Source organism: Jaculus jaculus, chromosome 5 (genome assembly GCF_020740685.1).
Source record: "Jaculus jaculus isolate mJacJac1 chromosome 5, mJacJac1.mat.Y.cur, whole genome shotgun sequence".
NCBI lineage: Eukaryota > Metazoa > Chordata > Mammalia > Rodentia > Dipodidae > Jaculus > Jaculus jaculus.
In genome coordinates this window covers 83,955,483-83,977,841 of record NC_059106.1, presented here as the reverse complement: position 1 = coordinate 83,977,841, position 22,359 = coordinate 83,955,483, and the positions used below count along the sequence as shown (strand labels likewise).

The 22,359-nt window shown below is 44.5% G+C and overlaps 1 protein-coding gene across 4 annotated transcripts in view; it reads right to left on the bottom strand.

Annotated features, from left to right (window-relative positions):
* The window catches only part of Mast2 (microtubule associated serine/threonine kinase 2), a 216,644-nt gene that overhangs the window by 7,837 nt on the left and 186,448 nt on the right, over positions 1–22,359 (bottom strand). For all 4 annotated transcript variants that reach the window (XM_045150689.1, XM_045150690.1, XM_045150691.1 and 1 more), the window contains 10 exons: positions 20,978–21,053; positions 17,561–17,770; positions 10,948–11,049; positions 8,348–8,480; positions 6,933–6,994; positions 6,631–6,716; positions 5,932–6,140; positions 4,210–4,348; positions 1,162–1,294; positions 330–495 (listed from right to left, as the gene is read on the bottom strand). In XM_045150689.1, the coding sequence (XP_045006624.1) occupies positions 330–495; positions 1,162–1,294; positions 4,210–4,348; positions 5,932–6,140; positions 6,631–6,716; positions 6,933–6,994; positions 8,348–8,480; positions 10,948–11,049; positions 17,561–17,770; positions 20,978–21,053 (1,316 nt within the window). The remainder of the gene's footprint in view (positions 1–329; positions 496–1,161; positions 1,295–4,209; positions 4,349–5,931; positions 6,141–6,630; positions 6,717–6,932; positions 6,995–8,347; positions 8,481–10,947; positions 11,050–17,560; positions 17,771–20,977; positions 21,054–22,359) is intronic.

The following is a 22,359-nucleotide window of genomic DNA, read 5'->3' as shown; positions in this document are numbered from 1 at the left end:
CCCCTCCTAAGGGAGTCTCACTGTCCCTAGGCCATATCTTGTTCTTTGATCCAGTGTGGGTATTACGTAAGTGTGACCTCCCATTCCTAAAGCTCCAGCTCGTGTTTTATACTTTAGACACATAGAGAACTCTCACAGCAGATATGCACATGTACAACAAAGGAACACCACATATACACACACACTCACATCCTAAGCAGCAAGCCTACTAGGCACACACACTTAAATTCAGAAAAAAAAAAAAAAGCACAAAACCTCCCAGGTGCATACATATATCTTAATTTTGGATCCTGACTGACTCCACACTGGTCCAGGGTGATAGTACCTACCACTGATCACTTGCCCAAAGAGCTCCTCCGGAGTGTCTCCAAAGAAAGGGACGCAACCCACCAGGAACTCATACAGGATTATGCCCATGGCCCACCAGTCCACTGGCTTCCCATATCCCTGACGCAGGATCACCTCAGGTGCTATGTACTCCGGGGTCCCGCATACCTGAGCAAGGAGAAGCCAGGCTAGCTCAGTATCCTGAGGCAGCCCATTGGCATAGTGGCTGGAAGGGACATTCTTATTGCTGGAGCAGAAAAGTCTCTGAATGAAGAACCTTAGTTAATAATAAAGGTCAGCAGCAATCTCAGGGAGCAAGAATTCTCACTCCTAGTTGGGTGGATTTCTAATTAACCACAATGACTAATTCTAGCCTGAAACCACACTCCCCAGCACTCATCTGCATCTGGCACATGGTCCTACAACTGGCCTCTGCCCTTCGGCCTCCCCAAACCAGAAATTACCAGTCATATGACAACAGGGCCTTGTGAACCCAACGTGGATATGTCAAGTCAGGGGACATTGACAGGAAACTAGGATACTGCAAGCACAGTGGAAACATGGAGCTGTGTTCCAAGAACAACAGGTACTGGGGTAGGCTGGAGGTTCAGGACTCTGCATCAGGTAATACAACCTAGTATCTCCAAACTCTGAAGAGAAAGATGACACTGGATTTCATATTCATGTGATTTTCTTGCCTATTTCAATGTCTCTCTGGAACTAAAAGGCTACAAAAGATGGAGTTTCCAGGCTAGCCCCCAAGTAAACATGTGGCTCCATTGCCTTATTTGGAGTCTTGGCTGCCACCCCGAGGTCTTACCCATGCTTCCTTACCTGCTTGTCTAGGAACTCCCGGGCATCCTTTTCAATGTGGCCCTCATACAAGTTGGTTGTCAAACTCATGAGGCCAATTTTTGAAAGTCCAAAGTCAGTAAGTTTGATGTGCCCCATGGATGTTATCAGGAGGCTGGGAGACCATAGAACAAAATTATGGACTTATTTCCTGGATTTCCATGAGCACTGATTATAGTATCTGCGAAACATTCTCTCCAGGCCTCTAAAGGGCACTACAGGATATAAACAGGGAGCTAGGTAGCCATGAAATAAAACAAAACACACAAAAAACCACAATCCAGCTCTAGTTTTACAGTAATGCCTTCTGCCCATCTTCACAGCTTCATGTCATTGTTGGCCCACCTGTGTTCTACTAGGGCAAGTTTCAGTGGAGGAAAAGACTTTCCCACAGAGTTGAGATCAGCTTGACCCAAGACTGCTGTGTAACCTTTATTCATCCCTTCCTCCCACTTGGGTGGCTTACAATATCCATTCCAGGGAGAGGAAACAATGTTGTTCCCTGTTTTCCCCTTTGGATGTCTTGGGAGGGAGAAACTAGAAAGCACCATCCCACTGTGTGCCAAAGGCTTCACTTGACTATCACTTATTACAATGATTCCCAAATGACTCTAAGCCCTGACTTCTTTCAGCAGCTCCAGGCCTAGCCATGCTCAGCAACCACAAACTCAACCTGTCCAAAGAAGACTCAGGGATTCCTAACTGGACTAATTTCTCTTAGCAAGTTACCTACTAAGTTCTCTGATAAAGCTTTTTAAAATATTCTGGTGTAAGCCAAGCATGGTGGTGCATGCCTTTAATCCCAATACTTGGGAGAAAGGGGCAGGAGGATCACCATGAGTTTGAGGCCAGCCTAGGATTACAGAGTGAATTCCAGGTCAGACTAGGATAGAGCAAGACCCTGCCTTGAAAGAAAAACAGAGTTACTGGCACTGGGGAAATAGCTCCAAGGTAAAGCATAACTAGCATGTACAAATGTGTAAGGCCTTGGGTTTCATCTCCAGCACCATATGGAAAAATAAAAACTAAAAATCTGGTCCCTAAAAGGGGCAAGGTTCTAGAGTAGCTGAGAGAGGAAAAGTGGGTTACTGCTCTCATTTCAGAGAAATTTAATTAACAGAAAAACTCACTTAATAAGCACAAGTGACAGTTGAACTCATGTCTAATACCAAAGCTAATTTCTACCACAAAGGCCAGTAACACTGTTACTAGTCCAGAGCCACTGCTAGCATATATAACTCTGGGTGGGCTAGATAAATTTACTAGAATAATTTGCACAATGATTGTAGGTATTATCATTTTAGAGAAAAGGAACACAAGGAAGGACAAAAGGATGTTTATATTGTATTTCCCTGTACCAGCTTCCTTCTTCTCTATCCCATTCCTCTGGTCTGGAACAGGCATTGTTTTCTTTAGCCAGGTTTCCTTTCTCTTTCCACTGGCACTCTGCTGAGTAATCTTTCTAGATCTAAACCAAGAGCGGAGCAGGTTATTATTATATCTTTGGTCAATGGCCACAGACTCTTTAGCCTTCTTTAAAAGAAAACAAACTTTTTAAAAGGAACTTTGGGGGCTCGAGAGATGGCTTAGCGGTTAAGGCATTTGCCTGCAAAGCCAAAGGACTCAGTCAGGTTCAATTTCCCAGGACCCATGTAAGCCAAATGCACAAGGTGATACATGTGTCTGGATTTTGTTTACAGTGGCTAAAGGCACTGGCATGCCCATTCTCTCTGTTACTCTATCTGCATCTTTCTCCCTCTCAAATAAATAAAAGGGCCCTTAGGGGCTAGAGTGCTCAGCAGTTACAGGCACTTCCTTGCAAAGCCTGAATACCCAGGTCTGATTCTCTAGTACCCATGTAAATCCATATGAGTGTTTGCAATGGCAAGAAGCCTTGGCACACCCGTTCTCTCTGTATGTCTTTCTGCTTATAAAAACTGCCATGTGTGGTGGCCCACATTTTAATCCCAGCACTTGGGAGGTGAGGTAGGAGGATCACCGTGAGTTCAAGTTCAAAGCCAGCTTGAGATTACATAGTGAATTCAAGTTCAGCCTGGGCTAGAGCAAGACCCTACCTTGACCGCCCCCCCTCAAAAACAAAACAAAACAAAAAACCTGATGGGCTAGCCCCTGGCTCTGTCACTATCCTAATATCCCCAAGCTGCAGCCATATATTGTACCATAGGTAATTTCTTAATGGAAACTGTCAACTATGTATCTTTTTTTCTTTGCTTTGCTTTTGGTATTTGTGTCAGGGGTGCACACATATGCGATGGCACACGTGTGGAGGTTAAAAGACAACTTCAGGTGTTGATCCTAGCTTTCTATCTGGTTTGAGGCAGGGTCTTGCTGCCATTACCAGGCTGACTGGCCAGTTGGTCCATAAGCTTCTGGAAGAGATTCCCCTCTCTGCCTTGTTTCTTGCTTTGGGTTTGATGGGATTACAGATGTTCGCACTACAGCATCCTGCTTTACATGGGTTCTGAGGATCCAAACTCAGGTCCTTATGCTTGTGTGGTGATCTCTCTACTAAGTCATTTCCCCAACCCTCATCTATGCACCTGTGGACGTCTTATTTTCTTGCTTTAGAGAGCACCACCAACTGTTTTCAACCTCACTACCACCCTTGGAGAAGTAGCCTCTACACATACATTATTTTCTCCCTCACATCCAGGGACTATATTTAAAGACCAGAATGTAATGCTTGGTACAGAGTAAGTATAGTAAATACCAGGACACTGTTCAGCCACTCATTGAATGTGCATTATTTTGTTCTTGCTTGGTTTCTTCAGCCATACTCCTCAGTGACTAGTTCATGTCACTGAAACCTTCTGATGCTCCCATCTGATCTTTAGGTAATGGTCTTTGTGTGTGAGATGGTCACAGGGCTAGAGTACTAAGTCTAGAAGGATGCACACCCTGAGCATTGTTTCCTAGCAGCCACTTTGAGATAGATTCAAACATGTTTGTCCCACTTTTCAAAAAACTCAAGAGGGAGACCTGGACAATGGATCTAAATGGTGGACATACTTGTCAGGCTTGAGGTCCCGGTGCACGATGCCATAGTTGTGTAAGTATTCCAGGGCCAGCACGGTTTCTGCAAAGTATAGACGCACCATGTCCACAGGCAGGGCTCCAATGTTCTTCAACAAAGTGGCACAGTCTCCTCCTGTAATAAGCCCAGGCTACTATGAGGGAAGGATCCAATATCTTGCACTAGTCATTTCTCAGGCTTTTGGTCCCAGAAATCATTCATGAGGTAGTTTCACAGAGTTACTGGTGTGGGAGCTAGCATGATGGTAGACAGGTGGCAGAGAATAGGACATGAAATTGCTGATGACTGTCGAGACAATCACTTGAGCTAGAGAAGGAAGGAAGGAAGCCAGGCCTTTCTGCATATGACTTGCAGGGACAAGAGTAAGTTTAGGGTGGGAATACTGCCTTTAGTAAATACATCTGGCTAAGACTAGCATTTGTTCACCATTTCTGCCCTTTTGTTTCTGAGTAAAATAGCATGCAAATTCCTAGCATATACTCACTGACTTAAAAGGGCATTTTTTTGGGGAGACCCTATCTCAAAAAATAAATAGGGCTGGAGAGATGGCTTAGCGGTTAAGCGCTTGCCTGTGAAGCCTAAGGACCCCGGTTCGAGGCTCGGTTCCCCAGGTCCCACGTTAGCCAGATGCACAAAGGGGTGCACGCGTCTGGAGTTCGTTTGCAGAGGCTGGAAGCCCTGGCGCGCCCATTCTCTCTCTCCCTCTATCTGTCTTTCTCTCTATGTCTGTTGCTCTCAAATAAATAAATAAAAATTAAAAAAATATATATATATACATTTCATTTATTTAAAAAAAAATAAATAAATAAAAGGGTAGTTTTCAGGTTCTACTTTAAGTCTTAAGGAAATATCTTTAGGAGCTGTATACAACAAGAAGAAGATCAAAGCCGCTGCCCCTCTCCAGGACTCTGCTTTTATGCCGTTTTTGTAGTATGTCCCCAGAGTAGCTTCACAAGCCATCAGCCAGAAGGCCTTGATTACTTTCCCTGGCCTAAAAGATAGTTGTTTTTTTTTTTTTTTTTTTTTTTTTTTTGGTTTTTCGAGGTAGGGTCTCACTCTGGTCCAGGCTGACCTGGAAGTAACTCTGTAGTCTCAGGGTGGCCTTGAACTCATGGTGATCCTCCTACCTCTGCCTCCCGAGTGCTGGGATTAAAGGCGTGCGCCACCACGCCCGGCTTAAGATAGTTTTTATGTTACTCTCCTTTCTTCTGAGAGTTCAAACACAATCTTCCTAGCACCTCACCTTGGTTTTTGTGTGTGTGTATGTATGTATATATACATACATACATATATGTGCGTGTGCGTGTGCGTGTGTGTGTGTGTGTGTGTGTGTATTTGAGAGAGAGAGGCAGATAGAGAATAGGCACACCAGGGCCTTTAGCCCCTGCAAACAAACTTCAGATGCATGTGCCACCAAAGTTGGGTCCATTGGCTTTGCCAGCAAGTGCTTTAACTGCTTAAGCCATCTCTCCAGCCCTCACCTTGGGTTTGTATGGCGGCTATCTGTCTGTCAGCTGTAGAAGGTGCCTTAGTAGAGGCATCATGATCACAGTGGAACTTTGTGTTCGCCATAGCCAAACAGGCTCAGAGATCCCAAAAAGATATGAGTATTAGAGCTTTTAGAAGCTGGGTCCTTCCTTGGGCTACTTCAGACTAACTGCACCACAACTTCCACCAGGCTACCTTTCCCCCAGTACCTTCAACATACTCCATCACCATGCATAAGTGACGCTTGGTCTCAAAGGAGCAGAACATGCTGACCACAAACGGGTTTTCAGCAAAAGTCAGTATGTCACGCTCCACAAATGCCTGTTGGATCTGGTTCCGTAGGATCAGGTTCTGCTTGTTGATCTTCTTCATGGCAAAGCGCTGCCGTGTAGACTTGTGCCGCACCAGGAAGACAGCCCTGGGAAAGAAAGCCCCACCCCCAGGGGCTCTTAGCACCTAAGTTGTGCATACCACCACTCAAATGGTCTCACACTATGAGTGTATAAACAAGGGGCTATGTCTTGCCTACTGATAGGAAGGATCTGGGTCCCCTGGGTCATAGAACTCCAAGACCAAGCTCTATATGTCCAGAGCTCAGGAAGAGGAGTAGAGGAGTGCTACTAAGATGGTTAGCAATCTTGCTTCCCCCCACCCCCACCCCGAGGTAGGGCCTCATTCTGGCCCAGGCTGACCTAAAATTAACTATGTAGTCTCAGGGTGGCCTTGAACTCACAGTGATCCTCCTACCTCTGCCTCCCAAGTCCTGGAACTAAAGGTGTGCACCACCTGGCTTGAATTTTTGATTCTCTAGGAGACTTCAGAGAGGGAGAGGGTTCACCCTGAGGCATCTGTTGCCCTGAGGATTAAGAATCATATGCTTTCAGACACAATGTGACCCATGCCTTTACCCATAGGCGCCATTGCTGATGAGCTTAATGGTTTCAAAATCCTCTTCAGAAGGGGTCTTTTTAGATGGCAAAGATGTCCCACGGCCCTAGAAGACAAAGTAAGATGAAGGAAGCTGGCATGTTTCACAGAGCTCTGCTTGGGCAAGCTGAAGTTATAGCACCAGTTCAGCTCCTGTCCATGCTTCTCTAGTAACACCTGACTTGTCAGTATTTGTGGCCTTCCTTCAGATGGTCTTTTAAAGCACACTTATAAGACTTCATGAGTCTAACTCCAGGGTTAGGGGGGAGATCAGGATCTTTACCTCAACTGAGTCATCTGTCTCTGGGGTGTCAGGACTATCACAGCTGCTCAACTGGGCCATTTCTGGAAATACAACAAGGACACAAGAGTAAAGTGGCAATGTCAGAATGTCAGTAGTACCCATAGATCACAGAACAGGTGCATGTGAGGTAGGCATTGAGACTTTCTACATCAGCCTAGGTTACAGAAAGTATGGTTCACTCCACAAATGCCTGACAACAAGGCCCAAGTCTAAGCTTAAGTACCCGTCCTGCAAGGCTGCTATGCTTGATGACACAGTGAAGTGGGAAGCGGGGTTCAGCATACAACCCAGAAGAATGCTTGGACCATGTAAAGATAGGATTTCTTCTTCTTCTTCTTTTTTTTCTTCAAGGTAGGGTCTCACTCTAGCCCAGGCTGGCCTTGAACTCATGGCGATCCTCCTACCTCTACCTCCTGAGTGTTGAGTGTGCCACCACACCCAGCTTAAAGATAGGATTTCTTAAGTTATCTATTTATATGCACATGTGGGGAGGGCAGGGCAGAAAGGGGGAATGCACCAGGACCTCTTGCTACTGCAAACAAATGCCAGACACTGTGCTATTTTTTGCATCCAGTTTTACATGGGCAGCTTGGGAATTGAACTCTGGACTGGCAGGCCTTGCGAGCAAGGGCCTATAACCTCTGAGCTATCTTCTCAGCTCAAGATAGGATTTGTAGCATGTGTCTATTAAGAGAGGCAACTAGCAGAGGGGTAATCATCTTTAAAATGTGATTATGGAGAGATGGCTTGGCGGTGAAGCGCTTGCCTGTGAAGCCTAAGGACCCTGGTTCAAGGCTCAATTCCCCAGGACCCACATTAGCCAGATGTACAAGGGGGGCACACGCATCTGGAGTTTGTTTACAGTGGCTGCAGGCCCTGGGGGGCCCATTCTCTCTCTCTCTGACTCTTTCTGTCACTTTCAACTAAATAAATAAAAATGAACAACAACAAAGAGATTAAAATGTGATTACAATCATTCATTATTGACCTCATAAACCCAACTCAGGTGGACCAAGGACACAAAAGACAAATGGAAACAGTAATTCCAAAGGAAAGGTCATTTAATAGCAGAGATCACAGGGTGCCTCCTATACTACTAAGACTCTCAAGACCATGTCACTATCATGTCCAGGCTAAATAACCTCTTAAAAAAATTGTTTTTTAAATTTTTGTTTACTGATTTGAGAGAAAAAGGCAGATAGAGAATGGGTGCTCAGGGCCTCCAGCCACTGCAAACGAACTCCAGATGCATGCACCCCCTTGTGCATCTGGCTTACATTGGTCCTGGGGAGTTGAACTTGAGTCCTTTGGCTTTGCAGGCAGATGCCTTAATGGCTAAGCCATCTCTCTAGCCCCTAAATCACTTCTTTGTAGCTACTAGGCAGCATGCTCACCCTCTAGGGGATCCCTTGTGAGGCCCAACTGGCTAATGATGTAGCGGGGAATATCACATTTAATTCCATGTCCTTCCTTGGCATGGCCCTCAGCTGCTTCCAACAGGTGGTAGAACTCTTCGGGATCAAACTCCTGTACCAGGGGAAAGAGGTGGTCAGTGATGATAAATATAATTGCTGCTTTCTTCAGTTTTATAGAAAAGAGAGATGAAATGATTTTGTGATAGGATATCTAGGCCCCCAAATACCCAAACACATAACTTAGGGAACATGGAAATGGAGAAAAAGCTGTCTCATGATCACCTCCAGATGATCTCCTAAGCTTATGCTATCTTCCTAGCAATAAGGACAAGAGCTTCTTTGTCTTCAGACAGATCAATGTGTCCACTTCCTTCCGATATGACTCCTTCAGCCAGGTGACACTATCAGATATGCTTAGGGAGCCAGTCTGGAGCTCAGCTCACAGCACTGGTAGTGCATACATAGGTTCAGTTTTTTTTTCTTTGAGGTAGGGTTTCACTCTAGCACAGGCTGACCTGGAATCCACTATGTAGACTCAGGGTGGCCTCAAACTCACAGTGATTCTCCTACCTCTGCCTCTCAAGTGCTGGGATTAAAGGCGTGTGCTACCATGCCCAGATCGACTATATATATTATTTGAAAGTGACAAGACAAAGAGAGAGAGAGAATGGATGCATCAGGGCCTCCAGCCACTGCAAATGAACTCCAGAAGCATGTGCCCCCTTGTGCATCAGGCTTATGTGGGTCCTGGGAAATTGAGCCTCCAACTGGGGTCCTTAGGCTTCACAGGAAAGTGCTTATCTGCTAAGCCATCTCTTCAGCCCAGAATACATATTTTTAAAAATATTTTATTTATTTATGACACAGAGAGAAAGAGAGAGAGCCAGGAGTGCACCAGGACCTCTAGCCACTTCATGCATCTAGCTTTACATGAGTACTTGGGAATCAAACCTGGGTCCTTCAGGTTTGTAGGCAAGTGCCTTAATTGCTACCCATCTCTCTAGCCCCTTCTATTTTACTTTATTATTTATTTATGGTTTTTTTTTTTTTTTTTTTTGTGGTCAGGTCTCACTCTAGCTCAGGCTGACCTGGAATTCACTATGTAGTCTCAGGGTAGCCTCAAACTCATGGTGCTCCTCTTACCTGTGCTTCCCAGTGCTGGGATTAAAGGTGTGCGCTATCACACCTGGCCCCTTTAGTCTATTATAGAGGACTACACTACTAATTATCTGGACATAATCTAAGCCAGACCTGGAACTCTTTTTTTATTTCCTATTCTTTCTCAGCCTCCAGAGATTATCTACCTCATGAATACTTCTTGCTTTCTTTCCTTTTTTTTGAGGCAGGGTCTCATTATAGCCCAGGCTGACCTGAAATTCACTATGTAGTCTCAGGGTGGCTTCAAACTAACAGCCATCCTCCTACCTCTGCCTTCCAAGTGCTGGGATTAAATTAATTTCTCCATCTGCCTTTATTTCTCTCTCAAATAAATAAAAATATTTTAAAAATAGGGGCTGGAGAGATGGTTTAGCGGTTGGGCGCTTGCCTGTGAAGCCTAAGGACCCCGGTTCGAGGCTCAGTTCCCCAGGTCCCACATTAGCCAGATGCACAAGGGGGCGCACGCGTCTGGAGTTCGTTTGCACAGGCTGGAAGCCCTGGCGCGCCCATTCCCTCTCTCTCCCTCTCTCTGTCTTTCTCTCTGTGTCTGTTGCTCATAAATAAAAAAAAAAAATTAAAAAAAAATAGGATACCATGTATACACATATGCAACATGTATGCATCTCAAAAACACTCTATGGAGTTAAAAAAAAAATCAGAACATCCTGTAAGGTTTCAGTACATGAAACTGTACAAAGGCCAATGTATCAATAGCAAAATTAGGTAAGAGGTACCTAGGAGCAAGAGAGTTTGGGAAGAATGCAGAAGTGCACCAGGGGCAGGGTGTGGTGGCACATGACTTTAATCCCAGCATTTGGGAGGCACAGGTAAGAGGATCACAGTGAGTTCAAGGCCACTCTGAGATTACATAGTGAATTCCAGGTCATATTGGCCTAGAGTGAGACCCTACCTCAAAAAATAAAATAAAATAAAACAAACATTCAAAAAGAGGGTACAAGGAAATCTGGGTATGGAGGCGCATACCATTAATCCCAGCACTTGGGTGGAAGAGGTAGGAGGATCCCCCTGAGTTTGAGGCTAGCCTAGGACTACAGAGTTTCATATCAGCCTGGGCTAGGATGAGACCCTACCTCAAGAAAAAAGAAAAAGAAAAAAAAGGGGGGGGGGGCCTGAGAGAAGGCAATTAAGGCACTTGCTTGTGAAGCCTAAGGACTCAGTTCTATCCCCCAGTACCCACATAAGCCAGATGTGCAAGGTAGCACATGCATCTGGAGTTCATCTGCAGTGACTGGAACTCTGACATGCCCATTTTCTTTCTCTCTCAAATAAGTGAATAAATAAAATATTTAAAAGAAAAAGACCCCATTAACAGAAATGGTAGTGGAACTGCTATAATGTCAGCAAGATAACTTCTTAATCCCCACCCATATGTCCATTCAATTTTTCCAGAGCTGACTTACCAGGCATTCCAGGAGACGAGCTGGGCGGGCAATGACAATCATCAACTTTTTTACCAGCTGCATCACAAAAGCAACCTCTGAGCTCTCTGAGCGTTCATGAGCCTATGGAGAAGACAAAGGTTGCTTAAGCAATCTATTGGCCCAATGTGGTTGGGCTCAGCAGGACCAGACTGCACAGAGCTGAATATAGAGAGAATAACTGGCAGTAACAAGAACTCTGTAAAGCAAAGAACTCAGAAAAGGCTAGTAGTCAGCTGTGAGAGGGAAGAACACTTTAAACCTCTAAATGACACCAAGGAATAAAACACACACACACACACACACAGAGAGAGAGAGAGAGAGAGAGAGAGAGGAGTAGGGCTTTACCTGCTCCTCCAGCCAACAAGCTTCACTTCAGACAATAGCTTAAAGAAAAATTCTCAATGGGACCTTTACTGATAATCACTTTATACCCCAGATAGATTGCCAGGAGTAAAAAGCTGGGTGTGGTGACACACGTCTTTAATCCCAGCACTTGGGAGGCAGAAGTAGAAGGATCGCCACAAGTTCAAGGCTACCCTGAGACTACATAATAAATTCAGGTCAGTCTGAGCTAGAGTGAAACCCTATCTTGAAAAAACAAAACAACAACAACAAAAGCTCAAAACTAGGGAGTGAGAAGACCAGAGAGAAAGTTCAGAAAGATCACTATGGCTGCAGTGTAGAGGGCACACTAAAGAGGTGAAATCTCTAAAAGCAGGGAAACCCATGAACAGGTAAATGCAACAACTCAGATAAATGTTAAGAGAGGGAAGGAGAATGGAGTCAAGAGCTCAGCCATGGATTGTTACTAAGGAATACCCGAGGGGGTAGCAGAGGCAAGAAGAGAAGGCAACTACAACTTCAGTTTTAGGGAAACAGAACTGAACCAGTAAGTGAAATGAGAATTATAAGAAGATAAGCAGTTTAGGGAAGCACAGGGATTTGGTTCCAGAGAAGGAAAATTAAGTAGAAAAGATAAGTTCCATCTGGGACTTGGTTTGAAGTATCTAAACAAGATGTTCTTGGGCTGGGCGTGGTAACACACGTCTTTAATCCCAGCACTTGGGAGGCAGAGGCAGGACGATGGTCTTATGAGGTCACCCAGAGACTACATTGTGAATTCCAGGTCAGCCTAGACTAGAGTGAAACCCTACCTCGAAAAACAAAACAAACAAACAAAAGCTCTTGGATATCTGCTCCAGCCTCTAGGAGTCACCTTTATATTGTGTGGCTTCACCTTCCCTCCTACTTTTAACAGCTGACAAATGTGAATTGTTTTACTATGCACCTAAAAGTGGGCAGAAGCCTTTAATCCCAGCACACAGGAAGGAGATAGCCTGGGACTACAGAGTGAGTTCCAGGTCATCTTAGGCTAGAGACCCTACCTTGAAAAAACTAAAAATAGGGCAGAAAGAAAACCATTAATATAGTGTAGCAGAAGCATATAACCTACACTCAGTTGAACAGGGGTGACCATATCTATCCTAATGAAAGAAAAAGAGATTGGGCGTGGTGGTACACGCCTTTAATCCCAGCACTTGGGAGGCAGAGGTAGGAGAATCACCATTAGTTCAAGGCCATCCTCAGACTACACAGTGAATTCCAAGTCAGTGTGGGCTAGAGGGAGACCCTACCTGGAAAAACGAAAAAATAAAGAAAGAAAAAGAGGACTGGAGAGATGGTTTAGCGATTAAAGCGTTGCCTGAGAAGACTAAGGATCAAGGTATGATTCCCCAGTACCCATGTAAGCCAGATCCACAAGGTGGTACATGTATCGGGAGTTCCTTTGTAGTGGCTGGAGGGCCTGGCACACACATTCTATCTGCCTCTTCTCTCTCTCAAATGAATTAAGAAAGGAAGGAAGGAAGGGAGGGAGGGAGGGAGGGAGGAAGGAAGGAAAGGGAGAAAAAGAACTAGGGGAAGGACTAGAGAGATGGTTTAGCTGTAGAGCCTGAGGACCTAGGTTTGATTCACCACTATCCATGTAAGCCAGATGCACAAGGTGGTACATGCGCCTGGAGTTCATGTGCAGTGGATGGAAGCCCTGTCACACTCATTCTCTATCTGCCTCTTTCTCTGTCTCTCTCTCACACATAAATAAATTGTGTGTGTGTGTGTGTGTGTGTGTGTGTGTGTGCATGTGTGCAGAGGAAAACAGATGAGAAAAAGAACAAGTACTTTCTGAGCTTCCTAGTTTCTGGGTTTTCATTCTGGATGCATAAGACCTTACGCATTCTTATCTTCAATTAATTAAGACACACCTTCTTTATCCTTATTTTCCCTTTCCTGATAAAACTACTCCCAGATTTCTATAATTTAAAACCAAAAAATATTGACTAATATGGGAAAGCCAAAGTGGAGGAGTTTAATAAGTAAATAGGGCTGCTGATGTGGGGCTCAAATGAATATCAAAGGTACATGTGGGAGTTCACAGTATTATGGTTAAGGAGTAGATAATGCTGGTTAGCATGAGGGTGGAGAAGAAAAAAAATAGGAAGATGGCACTCTGGATGGTAACTTGTGAAATACCAGTATTCAAAAGATTGCAGAGAAATATCCTGTGGCGAGGTGATGAAAGAGGCACCAGGTGTGGCAATTGGCCAGTAAGTTTCTGGGAACACTGGCCTAAACATTTTAGTATAATGTAAGGAAATTAGAAGACAAAAGCCTAAGGAGTGAATAAGTTACAAGGAAAGAAAGCTAGTAAATGAGGACTTTTTTTTTCTTTCAAATATTTGGTTATGAAATGAATAGAGAAGGAGTGCAGTAGCCATATATCGGCTCCGGAAGTCTTGTATAAGAACGCATGTTCTAAACACACACAAAGCAGGGAGTGACTATTACTGTTCTCCTAGCCATCTGATCACTGTACTGGCCATCTATGACTTACAGACCAGCTACACTCAAGGGTTTTGTAGGGAGAGGGGCTGTGTCCCTCCCTCCTGCTAAGCCTATTGTAATGGTTTCATTCAGGTGTCCCCCATAAACTTAGGTGTTCCTTTTTTTTTTTTAATTCCGAGGTAGGGTCTCATTCTAGTCCAGGCTGACCTGGAACTCACTATGCAGTCTCAGGGTAGCCTTGAACTCACAGCAATCTACCTACCTCTGCCTCCCGACTGCTGGGATTAAAGACGTGCGCCACCACGCCTGGCAAACTTAGGTGTTCTTAATGCTAGATTCCCAGCTGATTTGGGAAATAATGCCTGCTGGAGGGACTGTATTGTTGGGGGCGGCCTTAAGGGCATTATAGCCAGCTTCCCCATGCCAGTGTTTGGCATACTCTCCTATAGCTATTGTCCACCTTATGTTGGCCAGGGGGTGATGTTCACCCTCTGCTAATGCCATCATTTCCCCCTGCTATCTTGGAGCTTCCCCTCGAGCCTGTAAGCCAAAATAAGCCTCTTTTTCCCAGAAACTGCTCTTAGTTGGGTGATTTCTACCAGCAATGTGAACCTGACTGCAACAGTAAAGTGGTATCAAGTGGGATTGCTGCTAGACACCTGACTGTGTGGCTTTAGCCTTTTGGAGCTGATTTTCAAGAGGAATGTGGGAGGATTTGAAACCTTGGCCTAAGAGATGCCTTGCAGTGCTGTAAGTACAGCTTGATGGACTATTCTGGTCAGAGTTCAAAGACCTGAATGCAGTAAGAACTATGGACTGTGAGGTTTGGCTTATAAGGGTGAGAAAGAGCTTTGCATGGACAGGGCTAGCAGTTTGTGTGAGTAGCTTGCTGTTATGCCCATGTCCTGAGAAGTTGTGCAGGGTTGCTTTGCACAGAAATGAATTGGTGTGGGCAGAGGGATATTGTACAGGAAGAAAAATCTTTGGATGAACTGCTGCCCATTCAGCTGTAATTGAGATATTACAACCTTTGAGATAGATTGGGCCAGCTAACTTGCATTGAGGGCAACAGGAAGAATGTAGACTCTTTTGAAGGGGCCTGAGTGTTCAAGGAGTGACTTGTTCTTCAAAGTCTGTTTTATTCCCCCCTGGATTAACAAATTGGCACCCTACCTGTTATTGTGGAGTATAAGAAATGCAGGAAAGAGAGAGTCATTGAGTTTGCAACACGGTCTTGTGTTTTAGAAATGACCATGGGCAGTGTGAAGCAGGACTGCTGGATGCCTGTATGGAGACCAGATGGAGCTGTGAGGATGAACTGTGTGGGTTGTAGTGGAGACCCATGGAGATGCTGGGACCTTGAGATGGCTGCTAAGGAAAGATGCTGGCCCCGGATGAAGTTTTCTAGCACTGTGAGTAGCTTAGCTGGAGGGGCAGAATTGGAAGGCCAGAGATTTCTTGCTGGTTAGAATGATCAGACTTAGAGACTTATCACTGACTAGAGTTGTTGGACTTGGAGTTACAGCGTGTGGTGTTTGCCCTGTTTAAATCATATATTGCTTGAGTATTTCTTTGCTATGCCCAATGCTATCTTTTGCAGTGTGAATGTTTATTCTGTGCCATCATGGGGTTTTAGGGATTTTTTTTGGTATTATGGCTCAGCTAAAAGACCTTGGATTATGGGGATGTTTGAACATCATTGTGATTGGTTAAAAACTATGGGGACTTTTAAAGTTGGACTGAATGCATTGCATTTTAAATTAGTTTATGAGGGCCAGGGGCGGAATGTGGTGGTTTGATTCAGGTGTCCCCATAAACTTAGGTATTCTGAATACTAGGTTCCCAGCTGAAGGAGATTTGGGAACCTCCTGGAAGCAATGTATTGTTGGGGGCCGGCTTATGGGTGTTATAGCCACTTTCCCCATGCCAGTGTTTGGCATAATCTTCTGTTTCTGTTGTCCACCTTCTGTGGGCCAGAGGGTAATGTCCACCCTCTGCTCATGCCATCGTTTTCCCCTGCCATCATGGAGCTTCTCTTCAAGCCTGTAAACCAAAATAAACCTCTTTTTCCCACAAGCTGTTCTTGGTCAGGTGATTTCTACCAGCAATGCGAACCTGACTGCAACACCTATCTAGTGCCTCTCATGTAACCAGAACAAAAGTCATAAAAGGATAGTTGGTGTTTGTTCCTGTATGTTTGAACTGCCTATTAGACTGGGAGGAGGAGGGGAATCAATCTGAGTTTGGGTTCTAGCTCAGCTACTTAAGAAATAAGTTACTGATCTGGGCAGGGTGGCACATACCTTTAATCCCAGCACTTGAGAGGCAGAGATAAGAGGGTTGTTGTGAGTTCAAGATCAGCCTCTGGAACTACAGCTTGGGTTTTTGAAAAGGACTCAAGAGTCTGTTCCTCCTTCCCAACTGGCTGGAACCTGCACAGCTGGGAAGGGGGGAATACTTGGCTTGGGTATTTTTCTTCCTGCCTTCTACCTGTGTCATGCTTTAGGGGTATCTTCTCATTTTGATTATATGTAAGAGTCACCTTTGATCTCTGAGTCTTCACTTAATCCCTTCTTTTCTGTCATTTGAAGGGCTTCTATATTCAATCTCTCATGTGTGTATGTGGAACTGCCCAGCCTTTTCTTAGATACCAATTTCCCCTAAATAAACCTCAGGAATAATGATTTCTCCCCTAAATAAACTCAGTAATTCATTAAAAAGAATAGCCGGCACGGTGGTGCATGTCTTTAATCGCAGCATTCAGGAGGCAGAGGTAGGGGGGTTGCCATGAGTTTGAGGCCACCCTGAGACTACATAGTGAAGTCCAGGTCAGCCTAAGCTGCAGTGAAATGCTACCTCGAAAAAAAAAAAAAATTAATTAAAAGCACTCACAGATTGCTGGGTGAGGTAGTGCATGCTTTTTTTTTTTTGTTGTTCACTTGTATTTTTTTTTTTTAAATATTTTATTTATTTGAGAGCGACAGACACAGAGAGAAAGGCAGATAGAGGGAGAGAGAGAGAATGGGCGTGCCAGGGCTTCCAGCCTCTGCAAACGAACTCCAGATGCGTGCGCCCCCTTGTGCATCTGGCTAACGTGGGACCTGGGGAACCGAGCCTCGAACCGGGGTCCTTAGGCTTCATAGGCAAGCGCTTAACCGCTAAGCCATCACTCCAGCCCCACTTGTATTTCTTGAGAGCAATAGAGAAAGGCAGAGAGAGAGAGAGAGAGAGAGAGAATGGACACACCAGGGCCTCCAGCCACTGCAAACAAACCCTAGATGCAAATGCCACCTTGTACATCTGACTTACATGGGTCCTGGGGAATCGAGCCTCAAACCAGGGTCCTTAGGCTTCATAGGCAAGCGCTTAACCGCTAAACCTTCTCTCCAGCCCCATGCCTTTAATCCCAGCACTCAGGAGGCAGAGGTGGGAGGATCACTACAAATTTGAGGCCAGACTAAGATTACATAATGAGTTCCAGGTCCATCTGGGCTAGTGAGAGACACTACACCTCAAAAACAAAAACAAAACTAAAAGAACTAAGCTCTTCTGAAACCAAGAAGATTGTTGTCAGTCTGCAGGGGACTTGGAAAGCATATAAGTCCATCAGTACCAACTCTGGCAGTGGCTCTTGCACACTGGCAAGGAGACCAGCTGGGAAAACTGGGAACACTTCAACTAGCTCATTCCTGAGCTTGGCCTGGGACTACCTTGTAGACATTTCATCTCAGTCCCATATTAAGACACTCACATCTTGTAGAAGTTTCTCCAAGTTCTCTTGAAGTTCATAGAAGTAGTGTGATGTAATGAGGCCACTCCGAGATTTATCCAGGCAGTCTCGGGCCATCTCAAACACCTGGTGATGAATAAAGCTCAGGGCTCCATCTGCCAAGGGCAACACACTGTCTGGAGTGTTACAGGAAATAAACTCTGCTAGTCGCTCTTCCATTTGTGCAGTGGCCTGGAAATAAAAGCAAGAAAAAGTAACACTTCCTTTGTAGTCCCAACTCACAAAGCTTGAAGGATGGTCTCCTCTGTGCACCTGGCTTTCTTGTGAAACCTAGGAACTGAAGACATGAAGAGATCACCACCAGGTCAATTTAGACACTTAAATTCCAAGGCCTCCTATCACTTGACTTTGCCTGTCTCCCAACATATCATTGGAGGCAAGTTCTTTTGCTCTCCATACATGAACCATTTGCTGTTCTCCTTTACTGGATTTTATGCCTGTGTCTTTGTTTACACTGTTTTCTAAGTGTGGCCTTCTCACCATGTCAAGTCTTCCCTGAAAGCTCCTGTTACTTACTCCTCATCTCACGCAGGCATCATCTTTCCTCAGAGAAGTCTTTCACTCATAAAAAACAAAGGTTTCTTTTCCTCTGTGCTTACACTGGGTCTTCTGACTAGATATCCTTACTGAAGGGACATTGCTCATTTTATGTATGTGTATGTGTATGTATATATATATATATATATATATATATATATATTTGCAATGAGGGAGGGAAGGAGGAAGAGGGAAAGAGAGAGAGAGAGGGAGGGAGGGAGGGAGGGAGGGAGAGAGATGGATGATGGGAGCACCAGGGTCTCTAGCCACTGCAAACAAATTCCAGGTGCGTGTACCTGCCTTTATGTAGATACTAGAGAATTGGACCCAGGTCGTTGGGCATTGCATTCAAGTGCCTTAACCATTGAGCAATCTCTCCAGCCCAACACTGCTCATTTCCAAACCTTTCTCTGTACTAGAAGTTCTACAAGTCAGAGTTTCATTGCCAGTAGGTCCTTTTGCTTGAGCTTGTACTTAACAGAGGTTCACTGGAAATTGCTAAGCAGATACAAAGAGAACATTTACTGAGAGTGTGGATCCGTCTGGTCTCTGGAGCTAAGCTAGGATGGAGGGTTGTGGATGGGAACATGACTCTGGCCTAAATCTCTAGCAGAGCAGAATGGCTCAGAGCTCTCTTGGGGCCCCAACTTTACATTCATGTTATAATGCCATATGAATAGAATGACCTTCCTTTGTTCCTAGATGGTAATTTCTGATCCTCAGTGTACTTAGGCAAATTGTGTGAGGTGTGTATGTAGAGGGAGAAGGATAACAGGAGTAGCAGGAGAAAGAGAAGAAATATTAACACATTTTCCCTAGCAGCACACCTTATGTGAAGACCAAAAGGTTGCATCTAAATACCAATATGGCACTAGGATGTCAATACAATACCTAACATTCAAGGAAGGGGAGACAAACAAGATACATTTCTCAACACTACACAGTATGGAACTTCATTTACAATTACAAGGGCCTGGGAGATGGCTCACTGATTAAAGGCACTTGCTTGCAAAATTTGACTGGGTTCAATTTCCCAGCCGCCTATATAAAAGCCAGATGGAGCCTGGTGTGGTGGAGCATGCTTTTAATTCTAGCTGAGTATGGTGGCACACACCTTTAACCTCAGCACTTGAGAGGCAGAGGTAGGAGGATTGCCGTGAGTTAAGGCCACTCTGAGATTACATAGAAAATTCCAGGTCAGCCTGGGCTAGAGTGAAATCCTACCCCCTGAAAAAGAAAAAAAAAACATACAAAAAGAAAAAAGCCAGGCAAGATGGCACATATCTTTAATCCCAGGATTGCTGTGAGTTCAAGGCCACCTGAGACTACATAGTGAATTTCAGGTCAGCCTGGGCTAGATAGAGCAGACCCTACCTTGAAAAAAAAAGATGCAAATATACAGTGATATTATCCTGATTCCAAAGACAAGTAAATTTACAGCAAAAATGTGAATACTATTTTTTTACTTACCTTACCCTCTCAGTACTCTTCTGCATGAAAATGCTAACACAAATGTTAGCAAGAAATTCTGGGGCTTCTTGTCCCTTGTCCTGCTGCTCCCCTGGCCTTCTTCCAGTCTGCTCAGCATCCCTCTGTTTACTTAAGAAGTCTAGGGTTCTGCTTAATATCTATGCTAAATGAAGGTGTGGCCATAGGGCAATTCCTGCCACAGAGGACCCGAGTCTTAAATTTTGATGTACATCGTGAGGAGTCAGGCCTCCAGTTCTTTTCTTCCCCTTTAAGCCATGGTATGACAGTCCCCTCTAGTGATTTCTCTCTCTTTGGGGAATGGAGAAATAGAGGCTCTGCAAGTAAAGTCCTATGCTGCTTCTTGCCTCTACAAAGTCTAGAAGCCCTCATGCTTGTGTCCTCTTAAAGCTGCTCTTCTCTTTGGTTACCTCTGCAGGCAGCACTTCATCCCTCACTCCAGAGTCTTCCCACTGGACTGTCTATACGCAGACATCTTTGGACATTGTTGTCTCTCTCTCTCTCTTTTTAGATTTTTATATTTCAAGGTAGGGTCTCACTTTAGCTCTGGCTGACCTGGAATTCACTATGTACTTTCAGGGTGGTCTTGAACTCACAGCAATCCTCCTATCTCTGCCTCTCAAGTGCTGAGGTTAAAGGTGTGTGCCACCATACTCAGCTCTTTTTTCCTTTTCTTTTTTAAAATATTTTTATTTATTTATTTGAAAGAGAGAGAAGCAGATAGAGAGAATGGGCACACCATGGCCTTTAGCCACCGTAAATGAACATCAGAAACCTGTGCGACCTTTTGTATCTGGGTTATGTGGGTACTGGGAAATTGAACCTGAGTCCTCAGGCTTTGCGGGCAAGTGCCATAACTGCCAAGCCAGCTCTCCAGCTCCTCTTTTCTTTTTTCCTTAATTTTCTTTGAGAGATACCCAGATTATTGTCTCTTTTATTTACTTTTTAAAATATATTTATTTATTTGAGAGAGAAAGAGAGAGAGCAAGTGCGCACCCACACCAAGGGCATCCAGCCATTGCAAACGAACTCGATGCATGTGCCATCTTGTGCATCTTGCTTACGTGGGTCCTGGGGAATTGAACCTGGGTCCTTAGGCTTTGCAGGCAAGTGCCTTAACCACTAAGCCATCCCTCCAGCCCTTATTGTCTTTTTAAACATCCTTTCCTTACCTTAGCAGGGTGTGGTGGCACATGTCTTCAACCCCAGCACTGGAGAGGCAGAGGTAGGACTGCCATGAGTTTGAGGCCACCCTGAGACTACTTAGTGAATCCCAGGTCAGCCTGGGGAAGAATGAGACCATACCTTGAAAAAAAAAAAATCAAAAAACCAACAAACAAGAAATTTCCTTACCTTAGGGAATCTTTCTTTGTACACATGATTCATCATTATTATTTCACTGTCAAAAGAAACTGGGGACCGTCCAGGGCTGAGGAAGAAACAATTGTGTTATTTTAATGTAAAGAAACTATCAAGGGAAAAGATGGCTACACATTCCAGACCCTTGCTTCCCGCTTTTTTCAGTACCCCATACACTTCCACATTAAGGAAAGGTAAGTTCTACATGGTACTAATCTGGAGTAAGGCTCTCTTCTTTGAAAGAAGTTTGGCTTTCACACAGCCTTCTGCCATAGCCTTAAAAGGTTGAGAAAGGAGCTGGGTGTGGTGGTGCATGCCTTTAATTCTAGCACTCAGGAAGCAGAGGTAGGAGGATCGCTGTGAGTTCGAGGACACCCTGAGACTACATAGTGAATTCCAGGTCAGCCTGGGCTAGAGTGAAAACCCTACCTTGGGAAAAAAAAAAAAAAGGTTGAGAAAGGAGAAGTCTACTAACCAGCCTACTGGTGGTTTCCTAGGATGACCTCCCCAAGAACAGGACTCCCTGTCCTCATAGCTTTGGCCAGGGGTGTGTGTGGTGGGGGGGAATGTAAGGATTACGGATATACTTTAGATTATTCTAGGAATCAATAATCAAGCAACCTCCAAAACAGCCAAAGAGAGACTATATACATTTCCCAAACAAGTTACAGGGGCTAACTTAATTGTTACCTGGAGGATGTACAAAGGCAACTAAACCTATAGTGAGTTCTAACCTGTATCTTCCCTTCTGGCACACATGTGATTAACATTTCCTTAAATATTTTACATTTAGAGACACAAAGATGAACACCTAGTTCAATGACCAACATGCATTCTCAACTAAGTTAGATTTAGAACTTTCTCCTTTGAGTGGATCCTATTCTATGTTGGATTCCACCTCACTGTATTTTTGGTCCTTTGCATTTAAGCCCCAGTCATCATTTTCATCAATCCCTATCACTGTCACTGCCAATATTACCTGAAGGGATTCTTCTTGGGAGGTGCTCTTCTCTGTGACCCTACCATGCACATTACCCAATTCAATACTTTACAGGGACCCTAGAAAGCTGAACTTAGGGCTGGAGAGATGGCTTAACAGTTAAGGTGCTTGCCAGCAAAGCCAAAGAACCTAGGTTCAATTCTCCAGTACCCATGTAAAGCCATATGCATAAGGTGGCACATGTGTCTGAAGTTCATTTGCAGTAGCTAGAGGCTTTGGTGCATGCGTGCGTGCTCGCGCTCTCTCTCATTCTCTCTCTCTCTGTATCTATCTATCTGTCACCCTGAGACTACAGAGTGAATCCCAGGTCAGCCCAGACTAGAGTGAGACCCTACCTCAAAAAACAAAACAACAAGAAGCTCAGACAGGCATGATG